General features: G+C 43.5%; 1 protein-coding gene across 4 annotated transcripts in view; it reads left to right on the top strand.

Moving 5' to 3' along the window:
* The window catches only part of bicd2 (bicaudal D homolog 2 (Drosophila)), a 49,043-nt gene extending 30,489 nt beyond the window's left edge, over nucleotides 1–18,554 (top strand). For 2 of the 4 annotated variants that reach the window (XM_036950032.1, XM_036950033.1), the window contains 6 exons: nucleotides 6,086–6,298; nucleotides 8,409–8,561; nucleotides 9,080–9,538; nucleotides 10,195–11,211; nucleotides 11,430–11,581; nucleotides 14,498–18,554. In XM_036950032.1, coding sequence (XP_036805927.1) covers nucleotides 6,086–6,298; nucleotides 8,409–8,561; nucleotides 9,080–9,538; nucleotides 10,195–11,211; nucleotides 11,430–11,581; nucleotides 14,498–14,837 — 2,334 coding nt within the window. In that variant the 3' untranslated portion in view covers nucleotides 14,838–18,554. The remainder of the gene's footprint in view (nucleotides 1–6,085; nucleotides 6,299–8,408; nucleotides 8,562–9,079; nucleotides 9,539–10,194; nucleotides 11,212–11,429; nucleotides 11,582–14,497) is intronic. The other 2 variants (XM_036950034.1, XM_021568714.2) reach the window with 2 other exon arrangements.
* The last annotated feature ends 238 nt before the right edge of the window (nucleotides 18,555–18,792 follow it).

The raw sequence follows: 18,792 nt of genomic DNA, 5'->3' as shown, positions 1-18,792 counted from the left end.
GTGTGTTATGGCAAGCTGGCAAGCCTAAATGTGGGTTATGGCAAGCTGGCAAGCCTAAATGTGTGTTATGGCAAGCTGGCAAGCCTACATGTGTGTTATGGCAAGCCTACATGTGTGTTATGGAATGCCTACATGTGTGTTATGGCAAGCCTACATGTGTGTTATGGCAAGCCTACATGTGTGTTATGGCAAGCTGGCAAGCCTAAATGTGTGTTATGGCAAGCTGGCAAGCCTAAATGTGTGTTATGGCAAGCTGGCAAGCCTAAATGTGTGTTATGACAAGCTGGCAAGCCTAAATGTGTGTTATGGCAAGCCTACATGTGTGTTATGGCAAGCCTAAATGTGTGTTATGGCAAGCCTAAATGTGTGTTATGGCAAGCCTAAATGTGTGTTATGGCAAGCCTAAATGTGTGTTATGGCAAACTGGCAAGCCTAAATATGTGTTATGGCAAGCTGGAAAATCCTAAATGTGTGTTATGGCAAGCTGGAAAAGCCTAAATGTGTGTTATGGCAAGCTGGAAAAGCCTAAATGTGTCTTATGGCAAGCTGGCAAGCCTAAATGTGTGTTATGGCAAGCTGGCAAGCCTAAATGTGTGTTATGGCAAGCTGGCAAGCCTAAATGTGTGTTATGGCAAGCCTACATGTGTGTTATGGCAAGCCTAAATGTGTGTTATGGCAAGCCTAAATGTGTGTTATGGCAAACTGGCAAGCCTAAATATGTGTTATGGCAAGCTGGAAAATCCTAAATGTGTGTTATGGCAAGCTGGAAAAGCCTAAATGTGTGTTATGGCAAGCTGGAAAAGCCTAAATGTGTGTTATGGCAAGCTGGAAAAGCCTAAATGTGTGTTATGGCAAGCTGGAAAAGCCTAAATGTGTGTTATGGCAAGCTGGAAAAGCCTAAATGTGTGTTATGGCAAGCTGGAAAAGCCTAAATGTGTGTTATGGCAAGCTGGAAAAGCCTAAATGCGTTCAGGAGTAAAGATGCGCTTAACACGTCACATAATAAGTTTGTAATTATTTGTATTTTCCCTCCAATTTCGTGGTATCCATTTGTTAGTCGTTGCTGTCTCATCGTTACAACTCCCGCACGGAGAGGTGAAGGTCGAGAGCCATGCGTCCTCCGAAACCCAGCCAAGCCTCACTGCTTCTTAACACACCGCGCATCCAACCCGGAAGCCAGCCACACCGATGAGACAAGGATATCCCTGCCGGCCTAACCCTCCCTAACCCGAAGAACGATGCTAGGCCAATTGTGCGCCGCCCCATGGGCCTCCCGGTCACGGCCGACTGCGACAGAGCCTGGGCTCGAACCCAGAGTATCTGCGACTGCGCCACCCGGGAGGCCTATCTGTATTTTTTTTATTTAACTAGGGAAGTCCGTTAAGAACATTCTTATTTACAATGATGGCCTACCAAAAGGCCTCCTGCAGGGACGGGGGCTGGGATGTAAAAAAAATAATATATAAATATAGGACAAAACACATCACGACAAGAGACAACACTACTTAAAGAGAGACCTAAGACCGCAACATAGCACGGCAGCAACACAGCATGGTAGCAACACAACAACAACAGGGTAGCAACAAAACATAGTAGCAGCACAAAACATGGTACAAACATTATTGGGCACAGTCAACAGCGCAAAGGTCAAGGTAGAGACGATAATACATTACACAAAGCAGTTAAACTGTCAATAAGAGTGTCCATGGTTGGGTCTTTGAATGAAGAGATTGAGATAAAACTGTCCAGTTTGAGTGTTTTGTTGCAGCTCGTTCCAGTCGCTAGCTTTAGCGAACCGAAAAGAAGAGCGACCCAGGGATCTATGTGCTTTGGGGACCTTTAACAGAATGTGACTGGCAGAACGGGTGTTGTATGTGGAGGATGAGGGCTGCAGTAGATATCTCAGATAGGGGGGCGTGAGGCCTAAGAGGGTTTTTATAAATAAGCATCAGCCAGTGGGTCTTGCGGCAGGTATACAGAGATGACCAGTTTACAGAGGAGTATAGAATGCAGTGATGTGTCCCATAAGGAGCATTGGTGGCAAATCTGATGGCCGAATGGTAAGGAACATGTAGCCGCTCGAGAGCACCCTTACCTGCCGATCTATAAATGTTGTCTCCCTAATCTAGTATGGGTAGGATGGTCATCTGAATCAGGGTTAGTTTGCCTCTGGGGTGAAGAGGAGTGATTACGATAGAGGAAACAAAGTCTAGATTTAACTTCAGCCTGCAGCTTTGATATGTGCTGAGAGAAGGACAGTGTACCGTTTAGCCATACTCCCAAGTACTTGTATGAGGTGACTACCTCAGGCTCTAAACCCTCAGAGGTAGTAATCACACCTGTGGGGAGAGGAGCATTCCTCTTACTATACCACATGACCTTTGTTTTGGAGGTGTTCAGAACAATTTTAAGGGTAGAGAAAGCATTTAACACAAAATCCAGGGAGGGGCCTGCTGAGTATAAGACTGTATCATCTGCATATAAATGGCTGAGAGAGCTTACTACTGCCTAAGCTATGTTGTTGAATTGAGAAAAGTGTGGGGCCTAGGATAGAGCCTTGGGGTACTCCCTTGGCTTGGTGACATGCAGTGGCTGAGACAGCAGATTTTCTGACTTTATACACTGCACTCTTTGAGGTAGTTAGCAAACCAGGCCAGAGACACCAAACAATACTCCTTAGCCGGCCCACAAGAATGGAATGGTCTACCGAATCAAACGCTTTGGCCACGTAAATAGAAATAGCAGCACAACATTGCTTAGAATCAAGGGCAATATTGACATCATTGAGGACCTTTAAAGTTGCAGTGACACATCCATAACCTGATCGGAAACCAGATTGTATTCCAGAGAGAATACTATAGACATCAAGAAAGCCAGTCAGTTGATTATAGACAAGTGTTTCCAACACTTTTGATAAACAGGGAAAATAGAAATAGGCCTATAACAGTTAGGATCAGCTTGATCTCCCCCTTTTTTAAATAAAGGATGAAACGTGGCTACCTTCCAAGCATTGGGAACCTCCCCAGAAAGGAGAGACAGGTTAAAAAGTTTGGAGATAGGCTTGGCGATGATAGGGGCAGCAACTTTAAAGAAGGGTCTAAACCACCTGACCCAGATGTTTTTTTGGGGTCAAGTTTCACGAGCTCCTTTAGCACCTTGGACTCAGTGATTGCCTGCAGGGAGAAACTTTGTTGCAGGGTAGAGGAAAAAGAGGGATACGCATCGGGATAGTCTCATTAGAAGGGGTGGGAGATGAGGAAATGTTGGACTGGCATGGCTGAGTCATAGATATTCTGACCTAATGAAGTGGTGATTAAAGAGCTCAGCCATGTGCTTCTTGTCAGTAACAACCACATTTTATCTGTAAGGTCCCTCAGCCGAGCAGTGAATTTCAAACAGATTTAATCACCAAGACCATTGGTAGATGGGTAAAAATGGAGCATGTTGAAGTTTTTACTTACACTTTGGATGGTGTCAATACACCCATTCACTACAAAAATACAGGCGTCCTTACTAGCTCAGTTGCCGGAGAGGAAGGAAACCGCTCAGGGATTTCATCATGAGTCCAAAAGTGAACAGTTAAAACAGTTACGGAGTTGAATGGCTGTGATGGGAGAAAACTGAGGATGGATCAACAACATTGTAGTTACTCCACAATACTAACCTAAATTACAGAGTGAAAAGAAGGAAGCCTGTGTACACAAATATTCCAAAACATGCATCCAGTTTGCAGTAAGGCACTAAAGTGAAACTGCCAAAGAAATTAACTTTAAGTCCTGAATAACAGGACAACAGATCACAGATCACTTTAATATTTTCAAGCATGGTGGTGGCTGCATCGTGTTATGGGTATGCTTGTCATCGGCATGGACAGATGGATAAAAATAAACTAAATAGAGCTAAGTACAGGCAAAATCCTAGTAGAAAACTTGGCTTAATCTTTCTTCCAACAGGCACTGGGAGACAAATTTACCTTTCAGCAGGACAATAACCTAGTTGCTTACCAAGATGACATTGAATGTTTGAGTGGCCTAGTTCAGTTTTGACTGAAATGGCAAGACTTGAAAATGGCTTTCTAGCAATGACCAGCAACCAATTTTTTATTTAACCTTTATTTAATTAGGCAAGTCTTAAGTACAAATTCTTATTTCCAATGACGGCCTACCCTGTACGACGCTGGGCCAATTGTGCGCAGCCCTATGGGACTCCCAATCACGGCCGGATGTGATTCAGCCTGTATTCGAACCAGGGACCGTAGTGACGCCTCTTACACTGAAATGCAGTGCCTTAGACCGTTGCGCCACTCGGGAGCTTGAAGAACTTTTAAATCCAGGTGTTCAAAGCCCGTAGACTTACCTAGAACAACTCACAGCTGTAATAACTGCCAAAGGTGACCCTAACATGTATTAACTCAGGGGTGTGAATACTTATGTAAATGAGATTTCTTTATTTAATTTAATATATTTTCATAAATTTCTAAAAATATGTTTTCACTTTGTCATTATGGGGTATTGTGTGTAGATGAGGAAAAAACATCTCATCCATTTTGAATTCAGGCTGTAACACAACAAAATGTGGAATATGTCAAGGGGTATGAATTCTTTCTGAAGACACTAGCAAACAAGCTAGCTACATTTTGAGTACACTAGCTAATAACTACATAACCTAATTATCTGAAGAGTAAATGTTATCAGAAAAACATCTGAATGGTAGCTAACTAGATAGTGACATAATGACAAATATTAAAGCTAGAACTATACGTTTTCTTAGGTGTACTGGTGCTCTTAAATAACAATTCCAGGTTGCACAACAAAATATTTAGGTTCTAATGTAAGTAAAATGGTGGCACTGTAAAGCCTTGTATTGGTCCAGGGAGTAGGTTAGCTAGCCTCTAGGGTCACTGGTAAAACTCCAGTATTGGCGCTAAACTGTATTCATCCTTGATCATTCAATTCTGTTGCAGAAGAGGAGAATGGATGGTCCTTGTGGCGTATGGGCTGTGGAGACATGCACTCCCGATTTAATCAATATTTATAAGGCACCATACCTCTGTGTTCTGAGGGTGGAACTATACAATAATTTCCGCATTAAGACAGGAATTAGGTCGTAATAGTGACGGAAACTTCCTTGGGGGGGGGGGGGGGGGGGGTTCTTTAAAGCCATTAAATACCAGCTATCAAGTCACAACAAGGCCGACTTCAAATGCCGGTATCAAAATTAAAATAATATATGGATCGGACTCTCAGAAACAGCAGTGGTTCAAACTGTAGAACCCAGTTCCTACATTTCAATTTAAAAATGGATTTTATCAAAGTAAACTATGCTACATTTTATCTCTGGAACCCTCAGGATGACAAATCGGAGCAAGATTACTGAATGTAAGTACATGATTTACCTTCAGAGGTGAATGTATCAAACCAGTTGCCGTTATAAAAGTTTTTTGTTGTTGTGCACTCTCCTCAAACAATAGCATGGTCTGTAATTCACTGTAATAGCTACTGAGAATTGGACAGTGCATTTAGATTAATAAGAATGTAAGCTTTCTGCAAATATAAGACATGCATATGTCCTGGAAAGTTTGCTGTTACTTACGTCATTCTAGTCACATTAGCGCACGTTAGCGACAACCGTCCCTTGTATAGGGACACCGATCCCGTAGAGGTTTTAACTGACCACGGCGCGAATTCAAACTGTCAGATAAAACCTAAATAAATATAATAATGCATTGAAATATACTGCATATAATCAAAGGGATTACTTCTCATCAAGGATGCATGTAAGTCAAACAAAATTGACCAAAAAATTGCGTATTTTAAAGTATTATGTATTAAAGGAACCTTCACACCTTCACTCATCTGATAGCCTTTAGTGAAGCTCTGTGCTTAATGGACAGCATAAAAAAGTAATATGACGAGTAATATCTAATATTACTCTCAACCAGTCATGATGCTTTCAACTAGTCATGCTCACTGGAGTCCTGCACGAGTTCTGGTCAATGTCCACCCTTCTCCCAGTTTTGTACTCCTATGACTTCTGTCCTGGTACTAATCTATGCGTATGTATGTTTCTCTCCTCCTGTCCCCAGGCGTTTGGTCAGGCCTACTCCACCCATAGGAAGGTGGCTGCAGATGGGGAGAGCAGGGAGGAGTCACTGATGCTGGAGTCAGCCAGTAAGGAGGCCCAATATCAGCAGATGGTCCTGGAGCTGCAGAATGAGCTGCGGTTGGCCAGAACTGCCCTCACTAGCACCCAATCAGAGAACGAGCGCCTGGCTGCCGTCGCCCTGGAAATGAGAGAGGTGAGCTGGAAGGTGGAGGACCTGCCCAAAACACAAACATGGTCAATGTGGAGAGGTCAAACCTCAATGTGGAAATACTCTTGTATCTCACCAATCTGACGAAGAGGACCATATCTTTTTAGTAGGCACTCTCACTCAATGGTCTAGTCTGGTAACTGGATCTTGGTCCTCCCTAATTACAGTGGATAAGCTGCCAAGATCTCATCTCAACACTATTCCACTGGCATATAGCCACATAAGCTGGGTGTTGGGTGTTCCTCAATATGCATACTACCAAGCTGCACACTCATGCTCCAAGTACATTCTATATTCTTGTGTGGAGAACGAATAAAACGTTTGAGAAGCACCACTTTTTTATCTCACGCTGCACCTCCCCATTCACTGAACCTTCTTCCAGCCAGGACAGTGAGAAAACCAGATGTACACACAGCAAACTTTTTACTTCAGAATTATCGTCTAGATATACAGTACCAGTCAAAAGTTTGGACACACCTAACCATTCCAGGGTTTTTCTTTCTTTTACTATTTTATACATTGTAGAATAATAGTGAAGACATCAAAACGATGAAATAACACATGGAATGATGTAGTATCCAAAAAAGTGTTAAACAAATCAAAATATATTTTATTTTTGAAATTCTTCAAAGTAGCCACCCTTTGCCTTGATGGCAGCTTTGCACAGTCTTGGTATTTTCTCAAACAGCTTCATGACGTAGTCACCTGGAAATCATTTCAATGAACAGATGTGCCTTGTTAAGTTCATTTGTGGAATGTATTTCCTTCTTAATGCGTTTGAGACAATCAGTTGTGTTGTGACAGGGTAGGGGTGGTATATAGAAGATTAGCCCTATTTGATAAAAGACCAAGTCCATATTATGGCAAGAACAGCTCAAATAAGCAAAGAGAAACGAAAGTCCGTTACTTTAAGAAAGGAAGGTCAGTCAATATGGAACATTTTAAGAACTTTGAAAGTTTCTCCAAGTGCAGTCACATAAACCATCAAGCGCTATGATGAAACTGGCTCTCATGAGGACCGCCACAGGAAAGAAAGACCCAGAGTTACCTCTGCTGCAGAGGATAAGTTCATTAGAGTTACCAGCCTCAGAAGTTGTAGCCTAAATAAATGCTTCACAGAGTTCAAGTAACAGACACATCTCAACATCAACTGTTCAAAGAAGACTTTGTGAATCAGGCTTTCATGGTCGAATTGCTGCAAAGAAACCACTACTAAAGGACACCAATAATAATAAGAGACTTGCTTGTGCCAAGAATCACGAGTAATGGGCATTAGACCGGTGGGAATCTGTCCAGATTCCCACCGGTCTAAAAGCTGTGTCTTTGAGACGCGAGTAGGTGAACGGATTATCTCCGCATGTGTGGTTCTCACCGTGAAGCATGGAGGAGGTGGTGTGGGGGTGCTTTGCTGGTGACACTGTTGGTGATTTTTTTTAGAATTCAAGGCACACTTAACCAGCACACTTAATAATCTAGCTAGCCAGCTAGTTTAACAGGCAAAACTACCTACAACTAATCTTATGCAAGGTAGATGACTAGCTGTCAATTCTTCATGGGTAGCTAGCTACCAATTCTTGATGGATAGCTAGCCAGCTAGCCCTATTGACTTACCATGAGCTTGCGATCTACTAACACAGTATGTATTTGCTAACTAATATACAAAATATTATTATATACAAAATATTTTTGTCACAGAACGTATGAGATGTTATTGGTGAACATTTTATTCCACAGTCAGAGTTAATTTTATCTCCCTTCAGCTAAAATACAGTCCAGCATTGATTTCAATACCTTTTGTCATTTTTTTCATGGTTGCATCATATTTCTGTGCATACTTTCCGTTGAACCTCGCATTGATGCATGCTTCAAAATATGTACGAACAGAGTATGCATCCAAAATGTGCCCTCCGTGCTCTGTTTCGCACACTTTAATACTTCGGAGTATGCGTATTGAGAAACACCCGCTGCGTTGACATTACAGTACAACCACGGAATGCATTTTTGATCAAATCCACATGTCCTCGTGTTGTACTCTCTGACGACTTTTTCCTCTTTCGCTTCTTCTCTCACCCATTTCTTTCCTCGTTGTCTGTAGAGCTCTGAGCAGGTGGAGTTGCAGCGCACCCAACTGCGTGATGACATCCGAGAGTATAAAGTGCGGGAGGCACGACTGCTGCAGGACTACAGTGAGCTGGAGGATGAGAACATCTCCCTGCAGAAACAGGTGTCCCTGCTACGACAGAGCCAGGTGAGAGGAGGAGGAAGGGACTAAGGGGAGGGAGGGGGAGCATTCATTTAACATTTTAGTCATTTACAGGAGTGATTTAGGAGTGATTTAGGGTTAAGTGCCTTGCTCAAGGGAACATCTACAGATTTTTCAACTAGTCGGCTCGAGGATTCGATCAAGCGACCTTTTGGTTACTGGACCAACGCTCTTAACCACTAGACTACCTGCCGCCTCCCCTGCCCTAGAGTAGTGGGTGCTGTTGTGTATGGAGATTAGGGGAGGATGAGGGCTTATTGTGGGTAATGGGTAGCGGTTAAGGTTGTAGAGTTAGAGAGACTGGCCAATACACTTCAGATGTTTGGGTGAAAAAGTGACACGGCTCGAAAGTCGAAAGCCAGGGCCAATGAATGAGGCTATTGATACAAGGACCAACTGGAGAGGATGAGACAAAAATATGCTTTTGTGGTGAGTGTAAGGGGGATTCTCCCTATTTAGTTAGTGATTCCTCTGATGTGCTGTGGCTTCTCTGTGATCTCTAGGTGGAGTTTGAGGGTCTGAAGCATGAGATCCGTCGCCTGGAGGAAGACTCCCAGTGCCTCCACAGCCAGCAGGAGGAGGCCATGCGCCTGAGGGAGATCGCCGAGCGCCAGCTGACCGAGGCTCTGGAGACCATTAAGACTGAGCGAGAGCAGAAGGCCGCCCTGCGTAAAGAACTGTCCCACTACATGACCATTGGGGACAACCTGTTACCATACCACCACAGTTCCCTCAACGTCTCCCTGGACGGACTCAAGTTCAGCGAGGATCCCACTGCTGCCACCAACGTGCCGAACAACGATGACTCGTTCCGCGGCTACGAGAACGGCCTGGCCGAGATGGCCGCCGACGCCAACGAAGATAACAAAGCCAAACTTCGGCCCGCCCCCAGCCTAGTGGATGACCTGCTGAGTGAACTCAACATCTCAGAAATCCAGAAACTCAAGCAGCAGCTCATGCAGGTAAGAGGACCACATAGTAGTTTTAGCAGGCAGGACTGTAAAAATGCTTAGCCTGTTTGCTTTATTCACAGTCCACTGTCAAGGTGTCAGCGTCCCTGGTAAAGCAATAAAGTAATAATTAGCATTATTGAGCTGGGTTTGTAAGTGTTGCCTGGAAAATAGTTGTGCTTACATGCAGCTGTGAACAGTTCTGACTTATGGCTGGAAAGTTCATTAAGCATTGGGGAACACAGTGTTCATCCATTTAGGGACATTGATTACCTATACTGGCCTTAGTGGCCTAGTCAAAGGCTAATCAATTGAGCCCTATGTGGAACTTCATGGGCTACATGGACTGACGAGGCTACTTCTATTATACATGCAGTGTTGACTTGCTGAATAAATACTGTGTGAAATTATTGAGTGAGTATCTCACACTACAGTGTCTCACACCTCCATATGGCATTTTGGATTACACTTCATTTTAGAGCCAGATATTTACCTGGTATTTACATAGAAATTAGAAGAAGAAAAAAGGACAAATGTAAATATAGAATTGTTACTTAATTTCTCAATCAAAAGTAATAAAAACCAAGCTGAAATAGGACTGTAAACATAGTGTTGCAGAGATTTCTCAGTGCTGTTATGTGACTGTGTCCCGTGTCTGTGTTCTCCAGGTGGAGCGAGAGAAGGCGGCGCTCCTCTCCTCTCTGCAGGAGTCCCAGAAGCAGCTGGAGGTGGCCCACGGGACTCTGTCAGAGCAGCAGGAGACGGTGGGACGGCTCACCGAGAACCTCAGTGCCATGAGGAAACTCCAGGCCAGCAAGGAGCGCCACTCGGCCCCGGACAGCGAGAAAGAGCGAGACAGCCGCGATGACGGTGACGGGGACTACTACGAGTTGGACATCAACGGGCCTGAGATCCTGCAGTGTAAGTATACCATCGCCGTATCAGAAGCCGGGGAGCTCAGACAGGAGCTGAAGACTCTTAAAGCCGAGTACCAGTCTTGCCGGAGCCAGTACGAAGAAGAGCGAGTCCGCCTGGAGAGCGACGTGGCAGGGCTGAGCGAAAAGCTGGCCTCCCTGGAGAAGAGCAGCCGGGAGGAGCACGAGGAGGTGGCGAGGCTGGTGAAAGAGCTGCGGCGAGTGAGTGAAGCGGTTGGCGAGTCGCAGGGAAGCCTGAACGTGGCGCAGGACGAACTGGTGACGTTCAGCGAGGAGCTGGCCAACCTTTATAACCACGTGTGCATGTGCAACAACGAGACGCCCAGCCGGGTCATGCTCGACTACTATAAGGAAGGAAAGGCCAGTATAGGGGGCAGGGGCAGCCGAGAGGGGAAGACACAACATCTGTCCCATGTTCTGCTCTCCAATGGGCTGGTTCCTGAAACTGAACCCATTAAATCTGAAGCCAGTGATCCAGCCACCCCAGCCCCAATCCCAGAGTCCCGTTCAGAGCCCATGAACATCTATAACCTAGTTGCCATCATCAGGGACCAGATCCGTCACCTGCAGCAGGCGGTGGACCGCACCACAGAGCTGAGCCGCCAGAGGATGGCCTCCATGGAGCTGGGTACTGTGACCGATAAGGACAAGGAGGCCTGCATGGGGGAAATCCTCAAACTCAAGTCTCTGCTCAGCACCAAGAGAGAGCAGATTGCCACCCTGAGGACCGTGCTCAAGGCCAACAAACAGGTGTGTGTGATAGTGTGAATTTTCTGCCAAAACATGAGCAGTTGGTACTGTTTAAAAGTAGAGTTGATACGGTATGAAATGAACAGTAGTTGAGTATTTACTTTCTGTGTAGAAGTTCAGAGTTAATATTAGCATAAGGTCTTACTAATCCTGTGACTGTGACCTCTGCCCTCCATTCGAATAAAATGGACAATAAACTATTCTACTCTACTCTGCAGACGGCTGAGGTGGCGCTGGCCAACCTGAAGAGTAAATACGACAACGAGAAGACCATGGTGACCGAGACCATGTTGAAGCTCCGCAATGAGCTCAAGGGCCTGAAAGAGGACGCTGCCACCTTCACTTCATTACGGGCCATGTTTGCCACAAGGTAAGGCTTAGTAGATACACGCTAAGAGCTTATTGGGACACTTAAGTTATCAGAAGTCTGCTTTGAAATGTAATGTGAAAATGTAGTTTCCCGTCTAAATACACATACCCAAAAGTAATTTATCCCTAGTACAAATATGATACAAAAATGAAAATATGAAAAATCATGTGATTTTCTATTTTTTTTCCTATTCAACAATGTGGGGGAAATAGGGCTTGAAATTACTGAAATACTTTCCATGTAGTAACAATCAAATTATTAACGACTTGCAATAATATTTCACCTTGCTCATAACTGTAAAATATGATATACTTAGTAATATTATAATAAATATACTTAGTGACAGTACAAACTTGGCACAATTTCATATAACTGACAACAAAGCATTTTCTGCCCAGCTTCCTCTGAGAGACTCAGAGACGTCATTCAAATGCCTGCTGACTCGTTACAACTTCAGCTTTATGCACAGTCATTTCGTCCCTCTATGACCAAGAGGAAGAGGTCTTGTTTCAATTCTACAAAATTATTTCGTATTTTTCCATGCTGAGAGCTCTAAATCCACCTGAGAACATCACAGTGAGATGACTCTTTCCCTGCAATCGCTAGGTTTTCTCGTTTCATATGCCGTATTGCATGTAGGGTTCCCAATTCCCCCCCCCCGCCAAAAGAAAATGAACACCTTTTTTTTTTTTTTTACATAAATGACTGTAAAAAGACCAGAAAATGTATTACCATGCATAATATACAGTGCATTCAGAAACTATTCAGACCCCTTCCCTTTTTCCACATTTTGTTACGTTACAGCCTTATTCAGCCTTTTTTCCTCATCAATTTACACACCATACCAAAATGACAAAATCAGAAGTTTTTTATTTTTTTATTTTTTTAATGTTTGCACATTTATAAAAAATGTAAATAAACAGAAATCCCTTATTTACATAAGTATTGAGACCCTTTGCTATGAGACTCAAAATTGAGCTCAGGTGCATCCTGTTTCCATTGATCATCCTTGAGATGTTTCTAAAATTGATTGGAGTCCACCTGTGGTAAATTCAATTGATTTTAGATATGATTTGTCTATATAAGGTCCCACAGTTGACAGTGCATGTCAGAGCAAAAACCAAGCCATGAGGTCGAAGGAATTGTCCTTAGAGCTCCGAGGCGACAGGATTGTGTCGAGGCACAGGTCTGGAAAGAGTACCAAAACATTTATGCCGCATTGAAGGTCCTCAAGAACAGTGGCCTCCATCATTCTTAAATTTAATACATTTTGGAACCACCAAAACTCTTCCTACAGCTGTCCGCCCGGCCAAACTGACCAATCGGAGGAGAAGGGCCTTGGTCAGGGAGGTGACCAAGTACCCGATAGTCACTCTGACAGAGCTTCAGACTTCCTATGTGGAGATGGGAGAACCTTCCAGAAGAATAACCATCTCTGCAGCCTTTATGGAAGGGTGGCCAAACGGAAGCAACTCCTCAATAAAAGGCACATGACAGCCCGCTTGGAGTTTGCCAAAAGGCACCTAAAGCCTCATGAGAAACAAGATTCTCTGGTCTGATAAAACCAAGATTGAACTCTTGGTTCAATCTTGAATGTAAGCGTCACATCTGGAGGAAACCTGGCAGCATCCCTACAGTGAAGCATGGCAGGGACTGGGAGACGAGTCAGGTTTGAGGGAAAGATGAACGGAGCAAAGTACAGTGAGATCCTTGATGAAAACTTTCTCCAGAGCGCTCAGGACCTCAGACTGGGGCAAAGGTTCACCTTCCAACAGGACAACGACCCTAAGCACACAGTCAAGACAATGCAGGAATGGAAGTCTGTGAATGTCCTTGAGTGGCCCAGCCAGAGCCCGGACATGAACCCGATTGAACATCTCTAGAGAGACCTAAAAAATAGCTGTGCAGCGACACTCCCCATCCAACCTGACAGAGCTTGAGAGCATCTGCAGTGACGAATTAGAGAAACTCCCCAAATACAGGTGTGCCAAGCTTGTAGCATCATACCCAATAAGACTTGAGGCTGTAATAGCTGTCAAAGGTGCTTCAAGAAAGTCTGAATACTTAAAAAAATATTTCAGTTTTTTATTTTTAATACATTTAATACATTTCTGGAAAAGCATCAGATAGATGTTCTACATATTCTGAGACTGAGGGTCACTGTTTCGCTCGCTCGGATGCTTTACCTGAGATTGATGCGTCTTTCTGTCGGCGCGCGTCTCGGTCAAATAAATGATCAATTATTTGATTTGGACTGGCAAGGAGGTACGTTAGGGCGGGTCGGGCTCCCTAAGACCCGCCCATAACGCCGGCCCTGAATGAGCTTCTAGGTTGTTGAGGAGCTGTTTTTCTGCCAGAGGCTGCATGCAAAGATGGTGGATAAATGAAGATGGTTCACTTAGGCCGTTTACCAATGATAAAAATGGTCAGTTTCGGTCTACTTATCTGGGGGTGTCTCCCATAGACACCAATGCAATAGCAGGTGGGTCTGGTCTACTTACTTCATTGACTTTCATCGAACGAAAAAAAAAAAAAAAAAAAAAAAATTTAAAGCGAGTGGGGTGTCTCACTTCCTCTTCCGTGTCTGCTGCATGTGTGTGTGGGAGAGACGGGGCATTGTGGGATCTGTCTGATGTAATACTGAAGAGATTCAGAGGCTGCTGGCAGGCTCCTCCTGACAGCATCTGGAAAATGCGCCTCTGAGTCTGAACGGAGAAAACATGCACCGACTGGCAGCAGGATAAGATGTGCGCCATCTGGTGGGGAAAATTATAAGTTCCTTATTTGGTTTTCATTTGACTAATATTTTCCCTTCTCTCACTATTCCTGTGTCCCTTTTGCTCTCGCCCTCTATCTTTAATCCCTCTTTATCTCTCTTTCTCTGTCTCCCTCCCCCCTCCTCTCTCACCATCTCAGGTGTGACGAGTATGTGACCCAGCTGGATGACATGCAGAGGCAGCTGGCTGCAGCGGAGGATGAGAAGAAGACCCTGAACTCCCTGCTCCGCATGGCCATCCAGCAGAAGCTGGCCCTGACCCAACGACTGGAGGACCTGGAGTTCGACCACGAACAGGCGCGCCGCGGCGGGGGAGTGGCGGCAGGCGGGCGGGGAAAAACCTCCTCATTGGCGCGGGGCAAAGGGGCATCGGCCAATCATTATGTAAGTCAGAGACGTTCCTGCAGGGTTCTCCCCGAGCCCAGCGGCATCCTGGGAGGCCCCGTGGTCCTCTGCAGCGAGATTTACTTTGACCTTTGAACTCTAACCTCCATCATAACCTCTAACCTCCATCATAACCGCTAACCTCTCATCACGCTATGCACTGCTGAGCTTCACCGGCATGGTTCTGTCAAGGCTGTTGCTGTGACTAGGACAGTGGTGGCTAACGGTGTGCTTGTATTTACTACTATGTGATATGTGTACTATGTGTATTTACTAGCTATGTGTTCATATCCAGCATGGCATGATGCTAGCTTGGCTCAGGCATACCTTTTCTGCTAGTAATTCTCACGGAGTGGCAGAATGTTGGCAAGGTTGTAGAATTTACTGTTCAGAGCAGTTCAGAGCAGGTGTGTGTACATAAATTAATCTGTTATATCTGTGTTATTTCATGTTTATGACAGTGTAGCTCTTATGACGAAGGCTTCAAGTAAAGTGTAACTGAGTAAGCTTATGACTTTCAGACAGGCAGCAGTGCAGGCTGCAGAAAGACCTCTGCTGCTTCCGTCTGGTCCACACCATTCGGGGACCATTCAAACAGTGCAATGAAATGTACTGTTGCTGCTAAATAAAAGGGCACTGTGGCTAAGCACTTGTGATATCACTTTTGCTGTGATATCACAAAGTGATAACTGTGATGTGGCACATTCAGGTTTACAGATTAAGTTCCCTGGCACTTGATGTAATAGAGATTGTAGAGCAATTTTCATTGCAAAGGCAAATAGAGCACTTCTAAATGAGGGTTAGTTACCAACTCTAATTAAGGAATAAGTATTTTAAAAATGATATATGGGTCTAGTTTTGTGTGAATTAGCCTGGTGGTTTTGAAATGTTTAGTGAGGACTTTCAGAGTAAGGTGAAGACTGAGTGAATCTGTTCCGTACACTCCAACTCTCTTATAACCCTCATCCATGTCTGCCCCATCCTCCTCATCTTCTCCTACCTGTCTGCAGAAATCTGTATGCTGGTGTAACTTACATTTACCTCATAACTCATGATCATCCCTAACCTGCACGTTGAGTACCATACTTGTGAGTCTTCTGCTTCCTGCAGCCAGTTGCATCATGGTCAGCCAAGACTCCACTGTGCATGACTAACCCTTACCATCCTAACCCCACTGACTCCCCCACCTTACCATGCCACTAACGCGGGAAATGATTTCATCAACTTAGATTGATTATCATTTGGTCAGTCTTCATTTGATACAAACTCTCAGATTTTAATGTTATTCAATTTTCTCTCCATTTTACAGTAATTTAATCAAGCCCAGTGTCCCCTTCAAAGGTTGACAGTTGCCGATGATTACTTCAGTACCCCCCCTGTGGCCTGAGACCCATGTCAGAGACACACACTGCTGTAATGCGAGGACTTTGTGCAAACACACACCAGAGTATGTGAGCGGAGTTGAGCGGTCAGAGATCCCACTCATTGCTCACAGAGTAGTCTTCTGCCACTCCAAATTCACTCCATTCATTTTGTGTTTAAAAATGATCATTTAACAAACACCCCATCTACTTTTGTGACACTGTACTCATATCAACATCTCTTTGCATTAGTGATGGGGTAGGCTAAATAAATACAACAGAATAGGCATAATTAAAAGAACATAGTGAGGGAAATGCTGGCCAGAGCATGCCCAAATGAAGCAGGATAGAAGGTCGGCGCTCCAACGTTTTAGAAATTCGCTCCACGCTCCAGCCGAATGAAGCACGCTCCACTTCAGCTCCACTCTGCTCACGTCCTCTGACACACACACACACACACACACATATGCTCCAGGCCCCTAGACACACGTGAAACCCCCAGGGGTTTGGTCCCTCTGTGCGGCTACAGGAAACAAGAAAGTCTCCTCGGTATGATGACCAATAGAGGTCTATTTCTATGGATATGACCGACAGTTTGATCCTCATTTGTGATCCAGTCACTCACTCCACATTGTCCACCTCTATACTATTATAACTCTTGTGTCTTTCCCCCGACTACAGCCGACTCCAACTCAACTCCACGATTTACGATGGAGTCGAGTGGTGTCTAGTGTTGGCGAACTGGAGCGCCGAAGTGACATAAAAACCCACTGTCGCGTGTAATTGCGGGCTATGTTTTGGGTGCTGAAATCATTTGATGTGATAGTCGCCGCTCAACTCCATCGTAAATCATGGAGTTGAGTTTAATCGGCTACCCGGATGACTGCGCCATTTTAATGTATTTATTTATCTTTGTTTATCTCAGTGAACGTGTGAGGTGTTCATAAGCTTTTTGTTGCATTTAATAATTGTTGATAATTGGAGCATTCGTAATAGAATTTCCATGGAGAGCAAACCTGTGTTGATTTATATTTATTTGTAGAGAAAGATCAGAGGCAGGAAAGTCATAGGAACTAAAGTGACTTGCTACAGTTTTCCCGAGGGTCAATATTCAGTGGGACTCCTAGGCTAATGTAAGAAATCTTGATTGGAATGAGTCCTTTCTCTCTTTTGTTTTAAATCTTGTCACATGTATTTAGATGTTTTATTTAACCTTTATTTATCCAGGCGAGTCAATTAAAAACAAATTATTCTTTACAATGACCGCCTGGCAAATTTTTATAATGTTCAAGAAGGCTTTTTGGCACCTTATTCTTCTATCTTCTGGTCTTAGTTTTGACTAGTAGTGCCTTTCTGTCCACAAAAGAGAAGCTAGATTTAGTTTTTAATGTTTTCAATGTCTTTGAGAAGGAATTTGGGTGAGAGGTTTTGACCCCAGTCATTACAGATTGAGGAAAATAACAGGAACTGTGGTGAATTCTTTGAAGTGATTCTGTGATCCTCCAAACGTGCAGAATTGCAAATTTAGGGGCTGTTATTATGATGTATTATTATAAAGAAAACCCGTATTTTAAACGTTTTGATACCATAACTGTTAACTTTGGCTGCCGAGTTAGTGGCGAGAGGCATTTACAACAGTGGCTAATTGAGAGATTACTAATGCACATACTTACTTATACTCTAGTGTGTGTGGCAAAGGTCAGGCAATGTCAATATAGAATTGACAAGTATGGAGGATAATTTCTTTGTCTGTTTTAATGCAATTTTATTTGCCCTTTTTATGTCCTCTAATAGAGTTGTTGTAACTTCAGCAAACAGAAGAGGTAAAGTCATCAACACTTCTGCAGTGCCATTTAATTCACAGCTTTGTTGATGCAATAAAAGTTATGTTTATGACTTTCTTTTTTTTTTACAAGTGCAATTTAAACGCAGTATCAATATGGAAATACGGTATAAAAATGCTGTCTGTTTGCTGATGCTATTGTTATGTTTTACTACTTACTCACAATCTTGATCCAATTTGAGTTTATCTTTGTACTAAATAACTTGTTTGTATTTATTTTAAACAATGTCATGTATGTTCGTATTGTCAATAATGTGGATTATGATTAGTGGCATATTGATACCATGTTGATGTCATTTTCCATGTTTTCTTCAAGGGACTTTGGGTGGAGATGGTGGTCGCATTCCACTGCTTGGTTCGTTGCATGCATCAACCAATGGTTGCATGCCATGTCATTGACTGACAGATTGCAATAACATAATGATGTGGTTAGCTGATAGGTAAGATCTGGCAACGTCTAAGCAGTGGAAATAGAAGCCAGTAGCCTACTTACCTATGTGGTGATGATGATGATGTTGCACTGGCAAGGTGCATGCTTAATAGTATAAACTTAACTTCAGACTTAATGTTGTGTTGTTGAGGTTATTAAAACATGTATATTGATCCTATTTCTGCTTCGGTCATTCTGTCTCCCTGTAAAATAGTCTGTATCAATTTAGGAAGTTTACCAACATGCATTTGTCTTTTTTTGTTGGTGCCATAATAGCATATTCCTAGAATTAGTCAATTATGGAAATTGAGGCCTACTGTAAATCAAACGACATCAAATTCTAACAAATTCCTTTTAGTAAAACTTAGATAATATGTATGTTAATTCAACATTCAATAAAATAAATGACATTGATAC

This window comes from Oncorhynchus mykiss, chromosome 17 (assembly GCF_013265735.2).
Source record: "Oncorhynchus mykiss isolate Arlee chromosome 17, USDA_OmykA_1.1, whole genome shotgun sequence".
Lineage (NCBI taxonomy): Eukaryota > Metazoa > Chordata > Actinopteri > Salmoniformes > Salmonidae > Oncorhynchus > Oncorhynchus mykiss.
This window is presented reverse-complemented; position numbering and strand designations above follow the sequence as displayed.